Source organism: Balaenoptera physalus (genome assembly GCF_965194825.1).
Source record: "Balaenoptera physalus genome assembly, chromosome: 18".
In the NCBI taxonomy this organism is placed as follows: domain Eukaryota; kingdom Metazoa; phylum Chordata; class Mammalia; order Artiodactyla; family Balaenopteridae; genus Balaenoptera; species Balaenoptera physalus.
In genome coordinates this window covers 15,600,195-15,623,774 of record NC_138899.1, presented here as the reverse complement: position 1 = coordinate 15,623,774, position 23,580 = coordinate 15,600,195, and the positions used below count along the sequence as shown (strand labels likewise).

The 23,580-nt window shown below is 40.0% G+C and overlaps 1 protein-coding gene across 2 annotated transcripts in view; it reads left to right on the top strand.

Annotated features, from left to right (window-relative positions):
* The window catches only part of GPC6 (glypican 6), a 1,071,594-nt gene that overhangs the window by 1,031,097 nt on the left and 16,917 nt on the right, over positions 1 to 23,580 (top strand). For both annotated transcript variants that reach the window (XM_082434646.1, XM_082434647.1), the window contains exon 7: positions 21,977 to 22,113. In XM_082434646.1, the coding sequence (XP_082290772.1) occupies positions 21,977 to 22,113 (137 nt within the window). The remainder of the gene's footprint in view (positions 1 to 21,976; positions 22,114 to 23,580) is intronic.

Here is a 23,580-nt window from a genome sequence, read left to right as displayed (position 1 = left end):
CCCGCCAGACCAAACAAATGAAGAGGAAATAGGCAGTCTACCTGAAAAAGAATTCAGAGTAATGATAGTAAAGATGATCCAAAATCTTGGAAATAGAATGGAGAAAATACAAGAAACGTTTAACAAGGACCTAGAAGAACTAAAGAGCAAACAAACAATGATGAACAACACAATATATGAAATTTAAAATTCTCTAGAAGGAATCAATAGCAGAATAACTGAGGCAGAAGAACGGATAAGTGACCTGGAAGATAAAATAGTGGAAATAAAAAAAAAAGCAGAGCAGAATAAAGAAAAAAGAATGAAAAGAATTGAGGACAGTCTCAGAGACCTCTGGGACTACATGAAATGCACCAACATTCGAATTATAGGGGTCCCAGAAGAAGAAGAGGAAAAGAAAGGGACTGAGAAAATATTTGAAGAGATTATAGTTGAAAACTTCCCTAATATGGGAAAGGAAATAGTCAATCAAGTCCAGGAAGCACAGAGGGTCCCATACAGGATAAATCCAAGGAGAAATACACCAAGACACATATTAATCAAAGTATCAAAAATTAAATACAAAGAAAAAATATTAAAAGCAGCAAGGGAAAAGCAACAAATAACATACAAGGCAATCCCCATAAGGTTAACAGCTGATCTTTCAGCAGAAACTCTGCAAGACAGAAGGGAGTAGCAGGACATATTTAAAGTGATGAAAGGGAAAAACCTACAACCAAGATTACTCTACCCAGCAAAGATCTCATTCAGATTTTATGGAGAAATTAAAACCTTTACAGACAAACAAAAGCTAAGAGAACTCAGCACCACCAAACAAGCTTTACAGCAAATGCTAAAGGAACTTCTCTAGGCAGGAAACACAAGAAAAGGAAAAGACCTACAATAACAAACCCAAAACAATTTTAAAAATGGTAATAGGAACATACATATCGATAACTACCTTCAATGTAAATGGATTAAATGCTCCAACCAAAAGACATAGACTGGCTGAATGGATACAAAAACAAGACCTGTATATATGCTGTCTACAAGAGACCCACTTCAGACCTAGGGACACATACAGACTGAAAGTGAGGGGATGGAGAAAGATACTCCATGCAAATGGAAATCAGAAGAAAGCTGGAGTAGCAATTCTCATATCAAACAAAATAGACTTTAAAATAAAGACTATTACAAGAGACAAAGGACACTACATAATGATCAAGGGATCAATCCAAGAAGAAGATATAACAATTGTAAATGCTTATGCACCCAACATAGGAGCACCTCAATACATAAGGCAAAGGCTAACAACCATAAAAGGGGAAATCAACAGTAATGCGATCATAGTAGGGGACTTTAACACCCCACTTTCACCAATGGACAGATCATCCAAAATGAAAATAAATACAGAAACACAAGCTTTAAATGATACATTAAACAAGATGGACTTAATTGATATTTATAGGACATTCCATCCAAAAACAACAGAATACACTTTCTTCTCAAGTGCTCATGGAACATTCTCCACAATAGATCATATCTTGGGTCACAAATCAAGCCTTGGTAAATTTAAGAAAATTGAAATCATATCAAGTATCTTTTCCAACCACAATGCTATGAGACTAGATATCAATTACAGGAAAAAAATCTGTAAAAAATACAAACACATGGAGGCTAAACAGTACACTACTAAATAACCAAGAGATCACTGAAGAAATCAAAGAGGAAATCAAAAAATACCTAGAAACAAATGACAATGAAATCACAACGACCCAAATCCTATGGGATGCAGCAAAAGCAGTTCTAAGAGGGAAGTTTATAGGAATACAATCCTACCTCAAGGAACAACAAACATCTCAAATAAACAGCCTAAACTTACACCTAAACCATTTAGAGAGAGAAGAACAAAAAAACCCCAAAGTTAGCAGAAGGAAAGAAATCATAAAGATCAGATCAGAAATAAATGAAAAAGAAATGAAGGAAATGATAGCAAAGATCAATAAAACTAAAAGCTGGTTCTTTGAGAAGATAAACAAAACTGATAAACCATTAGCCAGACTTATCAAGATAAAAAGGGAGAAGACTCAAATCAATAGAATTAGAAATGAAAAAGGAGAAGTAACAACTGACACTGCAGAAATACAAAGGATCATGAGAGATTACTACAAGCAACTCTATGCCAATAAAGTGGACAACCTGGAAGAAATGGACAAATTCTTAGAAAAGCACAACCTTCCAAGACTGAACCAGGAAGAAATAGGAAATATAAACAGACCAATCACAAGCACTGAAATTGAGACTGTGATTAAAAATCTTCCAACAAACAAAAGCCCAGGACCAGTTGGTTCACAGGCGAATTCTATCAAACATTTAGAGAAGAGCTAACACCTTTCCTTTTCAAACTCTTCCAAAATATAACAGAGGGAGGAACACTCCCAAACTCATTCTACAAGACCACCATCACCCTGATACCAAAACCAGACAAAGAGGTCACAAAGAAAGAAAACTACAGGCCAATATCACTGATGAACATAGATGCAAAAATCCTCAACAAAATACTAACAAACAGAATCCAACAGCACATTAAAAGGATCATACACCATGATCAAGTGGGGTTTATCCCAGGAATGCAAGGATTTTTCAATATATGCAAATCAATCAATGTGATACAGCATATTAATAAACTGAAGGATAAAAACCGTATGATCATCTCAATAGATGCAGAAAAAGCTTTCAACAAAATTCAACACCCATTTATGATAAAAACCCTCCAGAAAGTAGGCATAGAGGGAACTTACCTCAACATAATAAAGGCCATATATGACAAACCCACAGCCAACATCGTTCTCAATGGTGAAAAACTGAAACCATTTCCACTAAGATCAGGAACAAGACAAGGTTGCCCACTCTCACCACTATTATTCAACTTAGTTTTGGAAGTTTTAGGCACAGCAATCAGAGAAGAAAAAGAAATAAAAGGAATCCAAATTGGAAAAGAAGAAGTAAAACTGTCACTATTTGCAGATGACAAGATACTATACATAGAGAATCCTAAAGATGCTACCAGAAAACTACTAGAGCTAATCAATGAATTTGGTAAAGTAGCAGGATACAAAATTAATGCACAGAAATCTCTTGCATTCCTATACACTAATGATGAAATATTTGAAAGAGAAATTAAGGAAACACTCCCATTTACCATTGCAACATAAACAATAAAATACCTAGGAATAAACCTACCTAAGGAGACAAAAGACCTGTATGCAGAAAACTATGAGACACTGATGAAAGAAATTAAAGATGATACCAACAGATGGAGAGATATACCATGTTCTTGGATTGGAAGAATCAATATTGTGAAAATGACTCTACTACCCAAAGCAATCTACAGATTCAGTGCAATCCCTATCAAGCTACCAATGGCATTTTTCACAGAACTAGAACAAAAAATTTCACAGTTTGTATGGAAACACAAAAGATCCCAAACAGCCAAAGCAACCTTGAGAAAGAAAAACGGAGCTGGAGGAATCAGGCTCCCTGACTTCACACTATACTACAAAGCTACAGTAATTAAGACAGTATGGTACTGGCACAAAAACAGAAATATAGACTAATGGAACAGGATAGAAAGCCCAGAGATAAACCCACACACATATGGTCACCTTATCTTTGATAAAGGAGGCAAGAATATACAATGGAGAAAAGATAGCCTCTTTAATAAGTGGTGCTGGGAAAACTGGACAGCTACATGTAAAAGAATGAAAGTAGAACACTTCCTAACATCATAAACAAAAATAAACAAAATGGATTAAAGACCTAAATGTAAGGCCAGACACTATGAAGGCATATTTCACTTAGCATGTCATCAAGGTTTATCCATGTTCTAGCATGTATCAGAATTTCATTTCTTTAAGACTGAATAATATTCCGCTGTTGCACATGCCACATTTTATTCGTTCATGTGTTGTTTCTACCTCTAAGGTATTGTGCTGTGAACATGAGTGTACAACTAAAAAGGAAAACATAGTGGTGTTAGAAAAAGAGTCATAGCAGTATTGGAGAAGGTCTAGAAAATTAGCACGGGCCAATAATTTGGAGGGAACACAAAGATTTCCAGAGCACTGTGCCGTTCCCTCCCCAGAAATATTTTCCATCCTTTTTTGAAATGAGTGAGACCTACCATCAGGACACACTGCTTTTAGAATGAGTTGATGTGTGCCAGGGGGCCAGTTCTGTTGTAACGGCTAATTTAAGACTGCAGGCTCTGGAGCCCCGACTCTCCAGGTTCAAAACCAGGCCCTGCTACTTGTACTGTGTGATTAAGGCCATGTGATTTGACTTCGTACAGCCTCAGGGTCCTAATTGTTCAAGTGGCGTTGGGAGGATTAAACAATGAGGTGTGAGTGGTGAGTTTAACATGATGTCTGCCACATACAAGCACTTAATGACATCTCCCTAAATGAAAAGGTCACAAGAGAGCTGCAGTTCTCAGTCTGTAAAGTGAGGGCACCATTAACTCCCTCTCACCATTTTTATGCAAATTGGAGGTAATATGGGTCTTATTGCTGGATGTCTCATAGGTTGGTAGCCATCAATGCTGTTATGATTACTGTCGGCATCTGTCTCATCTCCTGGTTGTATATATCAGTGAACACCCACTAAACTGCAGCTTCCTGAGTGCCAGCAGGGCCAGCTTTGTTGGGTGTACCACCTGAGTAGCTGTACAGGGCACACATTTAGAACAGCCCACACTTGATTTAATGCTCTGCTCTGGCCAGATTGAAATTCTTCATAGTTTTTTAACAAGGAACCCTACATTCACATTTTGCACTGTCGTCTGCAAATTTTATAACTGCTCCTGAAGGCACAGTTCCTTACTGGGTTTTGTAAGGCTTGTCTTTCTACATAGTAGGCTTGCGTTAAATGTTCGTGAATTGAGTTGATGTTGCCACCAACGAATAATGACTGAACATGAATTCATTCATTTGAGGCCCACTTTCAGAAATCAAGGCTCTTACTGAGTTTGTCTCTTTGTGGATAGGCCTTTGGCCAATCACAAGAGTCGCTGATGGCAATGTTCATTCAAATAAATTCTGTAAATGTAGAACTGGATTGAGTATTTGCAGGATCTGTGTTCATAACTTCAGACAAGAAGATGTGTTAATTGTTAAAAATTATTTTGTGGAGCAGATTAAAGAGGTGCAAAAAATGTTAGCAAAATCACTTGAAAAAAGGTGGTTGCTAAAGTTTTTAATATGGGAACAGTTAGCAACTGACTTTAAATACTTCCTTGATCAACATAAAAAGGCATTTAAGTGAAAGGAAATAAATTATAATTCCATTAATCATCACACATTGTAGAAGTACCTATTATAAAAAGAAAAGCCTTTTTAAGTTTTACTGTTCTGGACCTAAGCTTTTTTTTGCAGAAATAAAGAATCAGATTCTACACTTGATTTCATTTTGGAATATTAATGAGATTAACATAGCCTTAAATTTTCCTTTGACTCATTAAGCTAAAAAGTCGAAGTGCTAAAAATACATACTTTTGCTTCAAAATAGGCAGAAACGGATAACTGTGGAAAGGATTTCTTTTTTTAAATTTTTCACAGAACGTAACAGAGCAAAAGGACCTATTGGGTGAAATTTGAACAAATTTTAATACAGATTTGACTGTACATATAAACACATGTCTATATTTGTCATGTAGCTTTACTTGTCAAAAAATATCTTAAAACTGGTACAGTCAGAGAAAGTATCAATAACATAAAATTTCACAGCCCCCTTTTAGAACTATGGCCTTAACATTTTGTAGGGAAATAAAGCTTTGGTTAACCTTGGCTCTGGCAGACCTCATTAAAATAACAGCCTGTCAGTTTCAAGTTTAAAATAACAGGGTTGTCAGTTTTATATGCAGTGGAACAATCTACAATTTTATTCTCTGGGAAAAAGAATGTGGGAAGTGCTGGAAGGGGCAGAAAGATTGGACAGCACTGCCATCTGGTGGCCATGGTGAAAGGCGGTCTCTAAATGCCTACAGGTGAGGCTGGACTTCTTGAAGGAAAAGGTGGAATGGTGTCGGGCTGCCTTGAACTTAATTTCTTTTTGTATCAACTTTTTTTGACAGTCCTTTAAAATGGATACACATTATAATCTCAAAATTACAGTACATCAATAAGAAACTCTCTGCTCTTCGGTAACCTGTAATCCCTGCATATCAATGACTTGATGCAATTAATTTTCAAGAGAATGAATCTTGTGGGGAATGGGATCCAAGAAAAACTTTTAACATATTTTCCTTTTTAAAAACTGCCACATATCTGGTGGCTTGTTCCATGAGTGTCTTGGTAGAAATTCATCGATCTGTTCGTATGTATATGATTTGTATACTTTTCTGGATGATTGTTATACTTCCATAAAAATATATAAATGTAAGCCAAAAAAATCTCTGCCACATAGACAAAATATTGGCAGATGTCACAAAACTAAATGCAACATGTTCCCATTTATATAAATGGAAGCAATTCTAGGGAAACGCTGGATCCCAACCAGACTTCAAATGTAACCTAATTTCAATCCAGTTCTTTCCTGGTGGGTACACTTTGGGCAGTTGATCAGGGGGACGCAGTGGAGGGCAGGAGAATGGCACCAAAGAAAAGGGATGAAAATGAGTTCTGTTGATTGAAAGTACCACCTACCCAAAGAATTCAGAAAGACATACTGAACCCTCTAATGTTCAGCTAACAGCCTGCCTTCAACTCATTCAAACAACTCAGCTCCCCCCCTCGTCACTGGCCCCCACTCCCCGATGTGCCCGGGAAGGACCTTAGACCTATGTTCTCAGCATGGCAGCCGCACGTGGCCATTGAGCACTGGAGAGGTCAGTAGACTGAACTGAGATGGGCTGTAAGCATAAAACACACACCAGATTTTGATGACTTAATACAAAAAGGAATGTAAACTATCTAATTAAAATGTTTCATATTCATTATGTTTGGATGGCTTGGGTTAAACAGAATATATTCCTAAAATTATCTTCACTTTACTTTTTTTAATATGGCTCCTAGAAAATTTAAATTACATTTGTGGCTCACATCGTATTTCTATTGGATGTTGCTGCTTTAGACGTTCATTGTTTCCTTGCCCAGAATGGACATTCTGCTATTTTAAAAGATTGTTCCTCTCCCACTAGAGCTAAAAAAGGGACCTCTGACATCTTTGCCACTTGGAGGAGACCAAGAGAATCGGTCTAGGTTATTGGATGGTTAAGATGTAAAGGTGAAAGTCAAGTACTATGATGTCACTGGAGTCTAATCATAAGGGGAGTAAATGGCACCCCTCCTTGGTGCCCCCATGGGGTAAATTGGATCTTTAAGGTAACCAGATGGCTCCCAGGAAAAGGTAATTTACCTCCCAGGAGTAAGAACTTGATTTCCCAGAAAGAGTGCACTTTCGCCCCCCTGTGCCATCTGTCCCCATGGTGATGTTTCTACTCATTAAGAACTTCCAGCTCCAAGTCCCCTCGCAATATATTAACTTACTGAGCATTATTAAGTCTTTAAGAAGACAGTTGGCAGGGGGCAGGGAAAGGCAGTAGTTTCCCCATTTTGAAACCAAATTGTAGGGAAATGATGCGACTTTGCCAAAGTCACAGTTAAAGCGAACACATCTCCACACTCCGGGCACATCTGCTTCTCTCCCGTAATGAAGAGCCTTCACATCTATGACCTTTTGCCACTCAGGGCCCCTCTGCCAAAAAGAGATTTTCCCAACCCTTCCACCTGTAGGTGCTACTCCTCCTTTAAGGCTCAGTTCAACTGCCACCTCTTCCTTGAAGCCTCCCTCGATGCCACCTCCTCCTCAACAGTAAAACATTGACTTGACTTCTCATGCCCTACAGCCCTGAAACCTGTGAGCAATTTATTATGCTTATTTATGTGTAAGTCTGTTCTCTCACGGGGTAGTAATTTCCCTGAAGGCAAGACCATCTTATATGTGACTGTGTGCCCAGTACATTGTAGACACTAAACTGATATGCGTGTGTGTGTGTGTGTGTGTGTGTGTGTGTGTTTAATTGAACCAACTACCCATAAGTAGACCCTACACAACCATCTCTCCATAAAGTAGGGAGTTTTATGAGATGCCCCTCCCTAAGGCAACAATTTATTTTGCAAGTAAGGAGATCTACAATTCAAATTTCATTTACAATTTAATTTGGAGACTCAGAATTTAGATTTGCCCTCTGCCTATTCTACTACATTTATTCATTCGTTTATTTATCCACTGGCTGTCATTGAGTGCTGCCATAAACCAGGTGTTGTGCCAGATGGGACACTCATCTCCTAGGATGTGCTGAACATAAATGACAGAGGTCCTGCCCTGATGTCACCTGCAATCTGGGAGGGAAGACCCACAGTCCCAATGAATGGGGAAATCGTTATGACAGGAAAAACCAGAGGCATCCCTGTGCGAACATACAGGGGAGATCCTAAGTGGCCCTGGGGGTCAAGGCCCGCCCTAGAGAAGAGATGGTGAAGTTAAGACCCACAGAAGGAATTATCCACTTATCATGTTCTTCTCTTCCCAGTGTATAGACTACAGGTCTGAGTTAGGGTTAATGGACATCCTTGGGTCCTGTGATTGACATTCTTGGTTGCATTTATTAGTATCTCATTCTGTTGTTCTTCAAATTCCCTTAGGCCTAAATCACTGGCAATTAAACTAGAATCAGTTCCCAATCAATCCGTGAAGGAAAAGGCATAACATTGTGTTCTATCATGAATATAACACAATAGATGCAAAAATAGCATTTATTGTTCACCATGAAGTACAAGTCTACATAGTTAAGTATAAATCAAATCACACATGCCCAAAAGAGATTTGTATGCTTTTTGTCACCTATTCCATAAGAGATTTAGGTCAACCCATCTCTACCCTAAATGGTTTTAGAATTTAGAGAAATCTGATTTCCACCCACCACTTGCTGAATATTTTTCTATGCTTCACCTAAATTACTTTGTGTGTACATCTTTGTGGGTCCTCTTGCTGTTGGATGGAATCATGTTTGTAATATCTTACTTAAGAAGGTCCTGCTCAATTACACAAATCTTGCATAAGCAAAAGGATATTTCTCATTCCTTGGTAAGTTCCAAATATCTGTAGTGGCTTCAGAGCAAAAGACCAGAATACACACCTGTTTCTCAGCTTTGGTGTGAAAGAATACAGCCCCACACATTTAGAATTAAATGATGGATCCTAAAATATTCAGGAATGCCTCAACTTGAATGTTTGCCATGCCTCCTCTCCCTTTTTTAATTAGCAGACATACTTGTAATGCCCTGGATTTCATTCCCTGAAGATGAAAATTCAACATTTTAAGGGTAACTTCAAGTGGTTATGAGCTTAACAGAATCACTGCAGTATCTCAATCACAGGTAGAGTTAGAGACTCTATATGGATTTTCTGAGTATCATCAAAGATCCTATGGAGAGATCGCACACTTGAAATAATAGTTGGCAAAGAATCAGAATTTTTTCAGCAAGACTGGATTTTCAGAACTTCAAGCTTTTTTCATGTTGGCAAAATTGGGCTATTAAATATATAAGCTTTTTTGGCACTTTCCTGAATTAGTGTTAATTTCCAGGTTAGTCCCATACAAAGGAATCAGTCCAAGCCACTGCCATGATCTTGTTGGCTATATCAGAAAATTGAGGGAAAGTGAGGGAAATCTGCTTTTCGAGCCACAAAGAACTTCCAAAAGTTTTCATTCAATAGTGATAGAATAAATGATGGTGGGAGCAGAGGTCAGTCTTTAAATATCCAAACTGCTTTATAACTGCTAGAAATACTGAATTCTTTCTCTTCATTTGAGCATGCCTCTGAGATCTTCCTATTCGGCACCATAAAGACCACATGTCTAATAACCTAACTTAGAATCGGCACTTGTCACAATTCATGCTCTAGATCAGGGAAAGCTCCGTGGGATGTCTGCACCTACACTGCCAAAATAATGCCTGAGAAGCAATAGAGACCAAAGGTAGCAATCGACGAAGACAGAGCTGGTCTCAAAAGCTGGGAGCAGAGAGTGAGAGAGCAAAGGTTGGACAGACCTAAGGTCAGAAATGAATCAAAAGGAGACTTTACCAGGTGACGGGCAGAAAAAGACAGAATCCACATAGATTGCAAAGGAACAAAGCAAAGCAAGAGGGAAAGTTGGGAGCTCCATCTCAATGCCAGTCACAGGAGGAGGAGAAAGAACATGCTTATGCTTCGTAGTCAAGCCTTGTCCGTGAAAACCCCCGGAACTGCTCGGAGAGGGGCAGTGACTTGCTTTGGGTCAGGCAGCAAATCCCAAGTCCTCTTCATATTAACATTGATATCTGTCATTGGAAACATTTAAACTGAGTCTAAATGAGTATCAATGCTCTAGAAGTGTTGGGCCATGAGAGCTCTGCTGAGCCTCTATTTTCCGTGATTCAGTGATAAAAACCACTTCTTGAAGTTCTTTCTATTTTCAGTCTTGAGAAGTAAATAGTGCCACAATTTAGGCACCCACTGTGCAAAGTAATACTTTGATCGCATGCATTTCTGTGGACCAAACGTCTTCCTGCCTTTTTCTTTTCACTCTTGAATTCGAGATTAGTTCGATGTCAAACTGTGCCATCTCTCAAGGATGTGTAGAACGCGTACTACCCTTTCTTGCCTAAGTTATAATACCATTCAGGAATGAGGCACAATCAGGACATTAGGTATGAGCGTGAAGATTTGAAACTTCGCTGTTGTTTTCTTAAGATCTGCCACAAAAATCTGACCTGAACAGCAGAGGAAGAAAGTGTTTCCCATGTTTATTCCACTTTGAGGACCAGTGTTTTGCCAGAAAAAAGCTCCATCTGTCTTTTCAAGGTCATGCCTTTAATATAGTGTCATCCTCTAGCCGAGAAACTTCAAACCTGAAGCCAGAGGGGATGGTGCAGACTTTCAAGTTTTTTATCCAATTCCCAGTCCCCGGAGAAACTTGACAAAACTAAGCAGTGTCTTTTTGAACCTTCAACGATTCTCACTTCCTACCAGTTTTTTCATCCCTCTCAGTTTTTCCTACAAAACGCATATGTGTTTATGTCCTTGGCAAGTAATGTGAAAAGCACCAATCCACAATAGGGAGAATATGTCACGTGGTAACAGATAAGAACGTGTTGTTGATTTCCCTGGGAACATCTGAGAAACCCCAGAATGCAAGGCTGGTTTTAGATTGTCTTGTGACCCAAGCCCTCAGCAGAGTGCTGGGTGAAAGAGTTGTGTAGCCAAAGTCTGCTTTGGGTTCACTGATAAACTGCATGTAACAGGACCCCGCTGTGTCATCCCCAAGACCTATTTAGAAGCTTCCAGAAAGAACAGGTGTCACAGGTGATTTCTGCAAGCATTCCAGAACCTACCAAAACATTACACGATAGACAGACAGGGACAATCTGAGACCTGAAAAATAACACCAAAGACTTTCACAGACTCAGAACAAATGGAAAATTGACGTTCTCGTGAATAGGATGCTAAAAGCCGTATCAGAAGAATGGACTTGAGTTCAAGCTTCAACATAAATCGAACAAGTAGATTAAGCATGTCATGTGTCTTCAGCCTCCTCGTTGAACTAAATGGCATCAGTAACCCCACTTCCTTTAGAATATTAGGAAGATTGTATTCACAGGTATTTGGCCCCATTAGAGAAATTAGCATTCCCTCTGAGACGTTGGAACTTTAAATACTCTACTCCAGACGATCTGGATGTATTGTCAAGTGAGGAGTCATGAACACGTGCATGCAGACCATCGTTTGAGCACTGGAGGTGGATACACGGCTTGAATTCCAATACAGGTTGACACCATGAGTTGAATGACTTGGTGCTATAAGAAAAGAGCATTCTTCTCTAGAGTAAAGCCGGATGAGGTCACTGTCTCTGAAACCGGATTATTAAACTCTCAGGTTGAAAAAATGGTATCATGTACCATTTTTTAATAAAGGCTGCCTTTATTTCTTGAAACAGATTGTTTTCCAAAGCTAACAAATGATGTTCAGCCTATAAAATATTCACATTGTTTTTTTTTTTCACCCCCTCAACTTGTATTATTTAGTGTACAGCCCTTTAAATATTTACCATCTTTTTTCTAAAGATATGGTATATATTATTTACATCCAGTTACATTATGTTTCCATACAGATGACATAGGTACACTGGAATCTTTCTGAAGTTGTGAACAGATAGGGCATCCGGCCAGGTACACACTACAGGTATCCAGTGAAGTGAATTCTGGTCTCGATATGATTGAGGGAAGACAGCAGGGGGTCTTCTGACAGTTCACACTTCACAGGCAAGATCCAGAGGATAGAAAAGGTCCAGGGTAGATGGGCCTCAGGTAGTAGATAGAGAGCCATGGGCAAAGTCTCTTGGAAGAGATCAAATATGCCCCATCAAAGAATCCATATAGAACCAAAGGTAATAACAAAGTTCAAAAACACTCCCAGTCAAAATTTAACAGGTCACTTGCTTAGAAAACCAAAGGGAAGTTACTGGAAACGGTATGTCTTTATAAGGATTATAAAAGCTGTCTAAGATGGGATTCATTCCATTTTTAGTTAAATTCTCATGGCTTTTTCCCCCAAGCCCAGATTGCCTCTGAGATCTCCAAGGTTCTTCCATCTTACCTGTGTAAATTACACCTGGAATGACATTCAAGAAGGCAGAAGACTAGAATCCTACTTAGAGGATTGGAGGTATCATCTGAGATCTCCCTCTGGCTCTGGGGTAATCAGTTCAGGGGAAAGCACTTTTTGTCAGAAAGTCTGACAGAATGTGCCCATGTCTTCCTTCCTCTCCAAAGGAAAGTCCAAAAGGCAACTGCTGACAGATAATCGATCATTTTTGAAATCTTACTTCCCTCAGCAGATAATTGGCAATACTGTACATGTATTTATTCATTGAACAAATATTCCTTAAAAACCCAGGACATGCACAGCGCTGTTTAGCAAAATCTCCACCGTGGAGCAGATATTCCCCTGGAGTCAGGAAAGCACAGATACTCCTTAGCAAAAGGAGGAGCTAAAGACCAGAGTGGTGGCTAAAAGCGATGACTTGCGCGTGGATAAAATCAGCCCATTGTTGGAGGTGAAAACGTGGGAGGACATGATACATTTTTTTGCTTTTCTCCCTCCGGATAGAAATGACTAATTTCCCAGCTTCCTAATAGTCCCCATGGCAGAGTTCAGCAGCCTCCCAAAAGCAAATATCAGCAAAGCTTTATTTGCTTGGGAGGGAATGGTTTTCCTCAGAAAGGAAATTTCAGGACAAATTGATGTCAGTGCCCCCAGAGCCCTTTGCTTACCCATGACTATCCTATTTGCTCTGTGTCTGATTACCCGCCTCTAGCCAGGGATGCTAGGAACCCTTCAAGAGCAATAACTATGTACCAGCCATGTTTGTATCCCCACGGGGTAGCAGAAAACCTGACTTACAGAAGGCATATACGAAGTGTTGAATGGATGAATGCTAGCAACGAAAGCCTTTTTTCTTATTTAACCAATGTATTGGAACTTTTTCTAAATTATAATACACTTCCCTATCTCATTAAACTGATTTCACTAAATGTTTTTGCTTGCTAAGTCAGTGATTCAAAATATATTGTGTCAGTCCCTGTGCTATAGACTAGCAAGCTCCAATTTTTTTTGATCTCACATTTCTATCAGCAAAAACTCAGAATCATAGACACCCAGTATATTTATAACTATTTTTGCATAAATTATATATAAGCACTGCTGAACTAATATACTCTGTACCTTGTGAGATGTATGCAAAAAATAGAAACTTTTGAAGAGTGAGATAAAATACAGAACCTTTATTATTTTTACTCTGTAATGTGGCAGATGTATCAAGAGTGAGGGAAGTATCATACCTGCCATTTTACTGTTGTTCACTTGTGCTTGCACTATTTGAAAAGAAAGAAATCCGAAGTTTCTTTGCAAAAGTCATTTTAAGTCACTGGCCCATTTAATGAATTAGTTAAAACTACATAATCTAGCCCATAAGTGCATTTAACCAGCACTTATGAACTGGGATAGATTTCAATACCCCAGGAGCCAGCTAATGAGGGGAGAGGAAGGTGCCATTTCAAGCCTTTTCCCAATGTCTACTCTCACTCTTCCCATGGGATAATTGAGAAATGGCCACTGCTACAAGGACTGATTGAAGGCACATCAATCGGTAGATAGATGAAATATTAAGAAGGCTTAATTCCCCTTATATTTTTATTTTTAAAAAATAGAAATAGAAGTTCTAATGTTTTTGTCTTGAATCACACTGAGTCATCTTACCCACCCCTAAGGACGTGCACACCACCCCACCACCAAACCAACACACACAAGTTGGAGACCATAGCTATAGACAACATCCCGATCAAGCCTAGTGGTTAAGAGTAACAATTCTGAAGTCTACATTTGAATTTGAATTTCCTCTCTGCCATTTACTAGATGTGTCGCCATTTTTTTTTCACTTCTCTAAACCCCCATTTCCCAGTTGCAAGCAGGGAGTAATACCTTAGCACAGAGTTTTGAAGATCGAATGTAAGTGCCTTAGCTCAATGAAATCTCCCAGTTAGCCCTCAATTGTTTTGAGTCAGTTACTGCCCTAGGCTGAATGCAGCAAGGCTCTTAAACACCATGTGCCCTGACAATAAAGTCTTATTTCTTTTCCCAACTTTCTGTTATTTTTAACTTTTTCAAATGACACTGAAATGGTTGGAAAAATAATAAAGTTAACATCCATGTATTCTTTGTGTAGATTCAATCATGGTTGACTTTCTTGCTACTTTCAAGTAAGTCTAAGACAAAATAACACGTTGTCTCTGAATACCTCCTTGTGAATCTTCTAAAAGCAAGGATAGTCTCCTACACAACCACAATACCATGATTACACTTAAGAATATTAACAGGAATTCAGTAACATCATCTACTACCTATATTATATTCAAAATTCCTCAATTATCTCAAAACTCTCTCTTAACCCTCAGTACCCACCTCCACATCCAGGATTCAGTTAAGGTCTTCACATAGCATTTGGTTGTTATGCTTTTAGAGTTTTGTTTTTGTTTTTATTTTCATTTACAACAATCTTCCTTTCTTTTTCTCCCTCTTCTTTTGAAGAGTCAAGGCCAGTTGTCTTATATAATATCCCACACACTGGATGTGTCTGATCATTTATTTATGGTGTTACTTAGTTTATACCTCTATCCCTAATATTTCCTGTAAACTGGAAGTTGTTAAGTCAGAAGCCTGATAAGATTCAGGTTAAATATTTGGGGCAAGATTACTTCTTTTTTTTTTTTTTAAATACAATTTCATCTGAAAGCATTATTCAGTTAATGGCAGTTGTTTTGTTTTGTGTTTCTTTTTTTTAATTATTTATTTATTTATTTATTTATTATTTTTGGCTGTGTTGGGTCCTCGTTTCTGTGCAAGGGCTTTCTCTAGTTGCGGCGAGTGGGGGCCACTCTTGCTCGCGGTGCGCGGGCCTCTCATTATCGCGGCCTCTCTTGTTGAGGAGCACAGGCTCCAGACGTGCAGGCTCAGTAATTGTGGCTCACGGGCCTGGTTGCTCCGCGGCATGTGGGATCTTCCCAGACCAGGGATCGAACCCGTGTCCCCTGCATTGGCAGGCAGATTGTCAACCACTGCGCCACCAGGGAAGCCCCAAGATTACTTCTTAACTGAAGTTATCAGACGACAGTGCTTAGACCATCCTTCTTTATGCTCTTTGGTTTTGCTAATCCCTTTGTTTTCAGCAACCCCTCCACTTTGTCAGCTGCCTCCCTCTTTTATGTAACTGTACAATACTGTAGGGTGGGTATGAAAATGGTACCACTGTGTTTCTATAGTCAAGTATTCAGGACCCTTGACAGGCTTTAAACTGAGAGTGTCTGCCTTTACTGAAGCCAGTAGTTGGAATGGTCAGAAGTCAGAATCAAGTCCCGATAAGTTCTCTAAGAGGGCTCACATTTTCCCTGTGGATCCCAACAGTATCTATTTGGATCAGATTCCTATGGCATAACAGAAATTGTTGTTTAACTTTCACAAGCTGTCAATAGCATAGATGAAAAATATTTAGTACACAGGTATTACTAATAGTACAGTACTCCTAATGTAACACTGGACAAATGGTAAATATAATTTGCAAGTATTGGAGAGAGTTAATCTGTCCTAGAATCGCTCATTTGGGAAGCAGGGAAAAGAAGTTGTAAATTCCACATCTGATCCCAGGTCTTTGTTCCCATCAAGTTTGTATTATTAATGAATTAGGGCTCACTCTTACTGTCAGTAATATATTTCTACCAAGAATGCTTGCTAACATAAAAGTTAGCACACTATTGTGTACACTTAAGTCTCCAGGAAGAAAAAAAAACAACTCAGATCTAGAGCTACAGCAAAGTAAGTTACATTATTATTCAAAAAGAAAAAGAAAAGAAAATGAAAATATACTTCTGAACGGTGTGAGAATTGAAAAACTTTCTTGATACCAGAAAACAAAGTGCAATCATTCAGCTAGTCTTTAGAATCAAAGGCATATTCCTCTCCAGTGGCTAATAGTGTCCATTATTTTCAGCTGTCTGCGTCACCACCCCAGCCTGGAAGTGAATTGGATGATGTTTTCGTGCAGAATGTTAAAACAGCATTTGCATCTCTCACTGCGCCTTTGCCGTTATCGCCTTCAGTTGCACAATGAAAATGCCTGGCTTCTGAAATGCCAGAGTGAACGTGACCTGATTATAAAATGTGCTGTAGTGAATGGTCAGAAGGGACCCTCACCCTTGTATCTGGCTCACTAAGCCAGATACAACTCCTGGGAGGACCCTCAGTGCCTCCCCACCCTTTTGAGATAAGAGCCCACAGTGTGTGACCCCCCCCCAACTATTTTGTGTTAGCCATAAGGTCTATGACTTTGTAATATACTAGGGCAATGAAACCCATTTTCTCAACCAACATTTATTGAACACCTACTGTGTGCTGAGACCTGTGTGTCTAACTCATCTCGGTTTGCCCGGGACTTTCTGGTTTGGGGCTGAAAACTCAGTGTCCTAGATTCTCCTATGTCCCAGGCAAAATGGGGTGGTTGTTCACCCAACCCCTTCTAAGCACTGAGGATAAAGACAAATTAGAACCCTGTCCCAGCCCTCAAGATGCATGTGGTCTAAGAGAGAGTCAGAAAAGTAAGCCAATTATAAGGGATCGGAGCCATCAGTACTCAGAATCATGAACAGGGCCCCCTGTGGAACACAGAAATTTCCATCCAAACTTAACCAGGGGACCAGAGAATGCACCATGAAAGATGCAATACTTGAGTCTGATTTAAAGAAAGAGCAGCATAATATACTCTGTTCAATTTGGCAAATATTAAAAGAGGAGATAGATACCTGTGGGATGTCACGCAATTTTACTTTCTCTGTCTCAAAATATATATATTTGGTTCAGATTCCCACAGCATAAAGGTGGGATTTCTATATGAAAAAAAGCAGACAGGTGAAGGCCCATTCTTGGTGTATTTATTATGAGACAGAATAAAACTTACAGCATTTCCATCCTGAAGCTGGTCATTTTCTGGACTAGCGATGAATATGTAATACCTATTTCTGCCTCTGGGGTTTGTGTTTAGAGCAGTGAGGTTGAGTGGCCTAAGTAGGTAGTCCAGGTTAGAGGTTAGAGACATTGAAGTGACACCCTGCCGAACAAACCAAATGTGAAGGATTTTATTTTTGACACGTTTTATTTTTTTAAAAATTCAAACTTACTGAAAAATTGCAATTTTTGAAAAAATTTTATACCTCCATCTAGATTCACCAATTATTAAAATTTTCTTACATTTGCTTTCTCACTCTCTCTTGCTCTATATATCTATGTGTTTTTATTCTTATTATTATTCTTGAACCATTCTAGAATAAGTTGTGGAAATCATAACTCTTTAGTTCTAAGTACTCCAGTGTGTATCTCCTAAGAACATGACATTCTCCTGTGTGATCACAATATGAGTTCATGTTCAGGAAATTTAACACTGATACAATATTATCTAATACAGAGTCAGTGTTCAAATTTTGCCAACTATCTCAATAATATCCTTCCTGGCAATTATTTTTCCAATCTAGTGCCCCATCCAGAACCGTCCACTGCATTTGGACGTCATGGCTCTTATTCTTCTTAATCTAGACGAACTCTTCAGCTTTTCTTTACCTTTTATGACTGACATTTTTGAGGAATACAGGCCAGTTGTTTTGTAAAACATCCCTCAGTTGGGGGTTGTCTAATGTGTCCTCATGACTGGATTCAGGTTATGAATTTTCGCTGCATAAGTGATGGGTCCTTCTTGTCCCATCACATCAGGAGGTACCCGATGTCAGTCTGTCCTGTTACTTTGATCACTTGGTTAAGGTAGGGCCTGCCAAGTTTCTGCACCGTAGAATGATGACAGTCGTCCTTTTGTAATAATGTCATCTGTGGGGAATGCTTTGGGATTGTATACATATCCTGTTCCCCATTAAACTTTTACCCAATATTATTTTGCGCTTGTACTGGTTTGCTAGGGCTGTGTAACCACCAACTGGGTGGCTTACAACAATAGAAGTTTAATTTCTCACAGTCTGGAGGCTGGAAGTCTGAGATCCAAGTGTCAGGGCTGTTTCTTTCTGAGGCTGTGAGAGAGAATCTGTCCCAGGCCTGTCCCCTGGCTTCCGGTGGCTCGCTGGCCATCTCTGGTGTTCCTTGGCTTGTATATGCATCGCCCCAATCTCTGCCTTCATCTTCACGTGATGTCCTCCCTGTGTGTGTGTGTGTGTGTGTGTGTGTGTGTGTGTGTGTCTGTGGCTAAATCTCCCCTTTTAATAAGGACAAAGTCATATTGGATTAGGGCCCACCCTAATGACCCCATTTTAACTTGATCATCTGCAAAGACTCTATTTCCAAATAAGGTCAAGGTCACATTCACAGGTACTGGTGGGCAGGATCCAGCATCTTTTGGGGCGGACACAACTCAACCCACAACAGCATCTATTGATGATACTTACTGAGATCATTATTACTATGAGACGGCTGCAGAATGGTTGTTTTTCTATTATGCTTTCAACATTTCTTAGTTGGTGTTTCGGGGGTTTGAAGGTTTTTGAATAATTGTTAAACAGAGAATGTCTATCCATCTATGGCTGGATAGAAATGGCCACATATCGTTAAAACAAAAATTAAAAAAAAAAAAACATAGCGATATGTACCCACATCTGTGCTAGGAATTGTGAGCAGAAAACGACTGGCATCATCACAGCCCCCTTAGCCAGTCAGATTGGCTGGAAGGAGAGCCAGGGGGAAGCCTGTGGACCAAAGTCAGCACAAATGGGGGAAATCAGAGAGTGTAGTTGTTTTTTTTTTTAAAGGTAGAGTAAGAGGCTCTTTTCTTTTTTCTTTTTAACTTATTTATTTATTTATTTTTGGCTGTGTTGGGTCTTCGTTTCTGTGCGAGGGCTTTCTCTAGTTGTGGCAAGTGGGGGCCACTCTTCATCGCGGTGCGCGGGCCTCTCACTATCGCGGCCTCTCTTGTTGCGGAGCACAGGCTCCAGACGCGCAGGCTCAGTAGTTGTGGCTCACGGGCCCAGTTGCTCCGCGGCATGTGGGATCTTCCCAGACCAGGGCTCGAACCCGTGTCGCCTGCATTGGTAGGCAGATTCTCAACCACTGCGCCACCAGGGAAGCCCGAGAGTGTAGATTTTAAGCTACCCTAAACATTTGCTGATTGTAAGCTACTCCTTGGAAGGTCATTACTTGTGGATTTTTTTATGCTCTGAAACAAAAGTAACATCACACTATTGAAGGATGTGTACCAGGTTCTTGGATTCAGCATTCTGGTCGTCTTCAGTACTTACTGGTGAACAGATATTTCCCATGACTGAAATCTCTGTCATCATCAGAATCACAAATAAGCAAGGGCCAAAAACTGTACAATTCTGTGTGTTCTAAAATCATGAAGCCAGAGCCTATGCCAGAGGCCCCGCTACCGCTCGTAGAATTGCTCAGTAAATTCTGAATTTAGAAGAAGTGCAGAAGGATAAGAGAAGCCATTGCTCCTTTCCCTCTGAGAACTGGCTGCTGTTTCTAATATAACTTTGTTTCTGAGACAACCATCTAGTTAGAAAAAGATTTTTATGGATAAGATATTATTCATCTTTCTTGTATCAATATTCAAAATTCAGCAATCAGAACATTTTTCATCAGGAAAGGAGGACTGTGGTAAAAGCCTAGTCCTTAGCATATTTTTTCCCCATTTTTCAGAAGTGACATTTCACATATAGGTGCCAAAAGTGAATTGGGGTGGGAAGAACAGGAACCTTTGGAATTTATGGTTATTATAGAAATTGTAGAAATTATGATCTGACTGTCTGACCGGAAAATAATCTTGTATCACGTCCTAAAGAATCATGGGCTTTTTTCAATTAAAAAAAGCAGCAATACACACACACACACACACAAAACTGTACAATTCTGGAACTACAAAGAAATATGACTGGGGACAACATGAAAGATCAGAGATCTTTTATTTCTTTGTGTTTCCTCTTAAACCTGACAACAGATCTTTGGGATTTTTTCTCACATCTGTACTCCATCCACAGTAAACACAGAATACTTTGTTTCCAGAAGCCACTGATTACAAGTGTCAGTGGTCCTCCCTTCTAGGATGCTGTATAGCTTTGCTAGGGCTGTCATAATGAGGTGTGGGCAGCTTAAACCACAGAAATTTATTGTCCCACAGTTCTGGAGGCTAGAAGTCCAAAATCAATGTGTCAGCAGGATTTGTTGATTTTGAGGGCTGTGAGGAAAGGATTTTTTCCAGGTTTCTCTCCTTGGCCTGTAGATGAATGTTTTCTCCCTGTGTCTCTTCACATTGTCTTACCTCTATGCATATCTCTGTGTACAAATTTCCCCTTTTTATAAGGACACCAGTCATATTGGATTAGGGCCACTCTAATGACCTCATTTTAACTTCCTTACCTCTGTAAAGACCCCATCTCCAAATAAGGTTTTATTCTTGAAGTACTGAGGGTTAGGGCTTCAGCATACAAATGTTAGGGGGACATAATTCAACCTATAACAGAGGCATTTCAACCATCCACAGATTTTCCCAATGTTCATGTAGACAGAATAGGAAATAAGGGTCGTGACTGCATGAAACTAGATTCTAATTATGGAGCCAAAATTGTACTGAATCTCTCTCTCTACCTTTTCCACAGACGAAAAGTCAGTGCTGAGACCGAAAGCACTAAAGATGCTGGTACTAAGCTCCTCCCGGCCATCCATCCACAGGGCTGTGGATTTTACACTTGCTTGTATTTGTAATGACTCTTCTCTCTGCTGCTAGAGATTTTTAAGTGGATTTGGGTTGCTGTTCATCGTCCAAGAGTGTGCTGTGTGGGCTTGTCACTTGGTCAAGTGCAGGGGTTACCAGCAGCTGAATTAGTGACAATATTCATTTCTTGCAGAAACAAGTAGACCTTTGGGGAAAGTGCTGTATCTCTTCGTGCGTCCTTTAGGTGCATTTATCTGACATCCAGGCATATGAATCCTAAAGAATATATTGAAGGTGTTTGCAATAGAGAACACCTATTTCTCCCAGCTGGAGAGGGACCTGAAGCCAGTTGAGATGCTTCAGAAGTTTTTACTTCAAAGGATGGGAGGACAGAAAAGATGGAAAACCAGGAGCCAATTACCTGAGAACTCTCTGCTGGAATCTAGAGGGAGATGGAGAAAGGAAGAAGTGAGGCTTTCCTGGGCAACAAATCCTGCAGGATGGTGTCTCTCTTAAAGCTGATGGAGAGCCTGTGCTAGTCCTATAGCAGACTCTCTAACCTTCCCCTGAGTTGCATCCTTGTGTAGAAGCGGACGACGCCTGGGGAGAATGTTCACTCTCTTTCCTTGCTTTCTTGATCAGGTCACAGACATAAAAGAGAAACTGAAGCTCTCTAAAAAGGTCTGGTCGGCATTGCCCTATACCATCTGCAAGGACGAGAGTGTGACGGCGGGCACGTCCAACGAAGAGGAATGTTGGAACGGGCACAGCAAAGCCAGGTGAGGGCGGCTCGCTGTTCTTATGGATGGGGCATTGCACATCTAGCCTTGGAAGGCTCTCCTGGCACAGTGCTGCAGACCTGTTTATGCAAAAAGCAACGGAGGGTGGAGGGACAAGTCGTCACTTAGCGACAGCTGTTCAGAGTGACAGGTTTGATGGGTACCCGGGAGCACTTATTCTCAAGGTGCCATTAAGCGTGGAATCCTTGTTCTGAATGCCTCGCCTCTGGATGAGGACAGAGGGATGGTGACAGATGCCAGGTTACGGACATCCTGAGATCACAAAGAGCTTTTTATGTTCACTTACTGACTTTAAGATAGCAGAGCTATTTTTATCCATAGTTAAATTTGCACAGCTTACTGGTTTTTTTCCATCACAAGTTAAACAGGAAGTGAACATTCAACTGTAATTTTTTTCACCCTTGGAGAAAAAAAAATATCGAAGTCTCATTGAAGGGGTTAGGGAAAAAGAAAATGACAGACGGACAACCAGGAAAGCGTTCTCACAGGTTCCATGCCTTGAAAAGTCCTATTGGAATCTCCTGATGAGAGATGGTTCTGTTCTTATCCTCTGCTCTGCCGTCCCATGCTACTGCCACTTGGTATGGAATTTCTGAATTTCTGGATTCAGCCCAGAAATGGGCTTGGCCTGAGTTTTCATGGGGTGGAGAAGTTGGACGGGAGAACTGGCTGGGAGTTGGCAGGCCGGGCAGCCCCCAGGAGAGGAGTCTGCCTGAGCCCTCCCCAGTGGGGATGCAGGTGGGCAGAGCAGCTGGTAAATTGCACTCAAGGAATCTTGGGGGATCAACCAAGAGGTAGAGAACCTAAGAGTGGGGACTGTCCTGGGGCGTTATTGGGCGGTTTCAAGCATATGAAGTAGCTGTGATGAAAAGGGAACAAGAAGATTCATGGATATTAAGTTCAGAAGAAGCTGCAAAAGGAAGGGGTGCAAGTGAGGTGCTCACTGGGTGTAATTTCTTACACTGCTGAGTTGCATTTTTTAGCATCTATTGGTAATGAGATTATTAGCCATACTAGAGAGAGCTTAGCAAGATGAAAACAAGACAGCTGTAGAAAAAACTGTAATCATTTCAAGTTACCCCCAAATATCAATGTGCACATCTTAGATCATGAGGGTCCAAGAGGCTGTGCATGGTATCAACAGCATTCTCCTCAAAAATGCTTGGTAATTTATCAGTGTCCGACCTTTCAGGAAGGAGACCTTGGGCCAGCAAATTCAGCTGTGAATTAACAGCTTCCAATGTGTCTTTTCCTAATGACTGTACAAAAAGACACTATAAAGGATGACCAGGTGGCCTAATGAATAAAGTGGTTGATTTTCCGAGCTGCTCTGTTGCCCATCTGTGTTTACCTTTTAGCTTTGGCTAAAACAGCGGCTGCGTTTTGAACTACATTCCCGTGGATAGTTACACAGGTTACCGGATATTAGCGCATATGCAGTGTCTT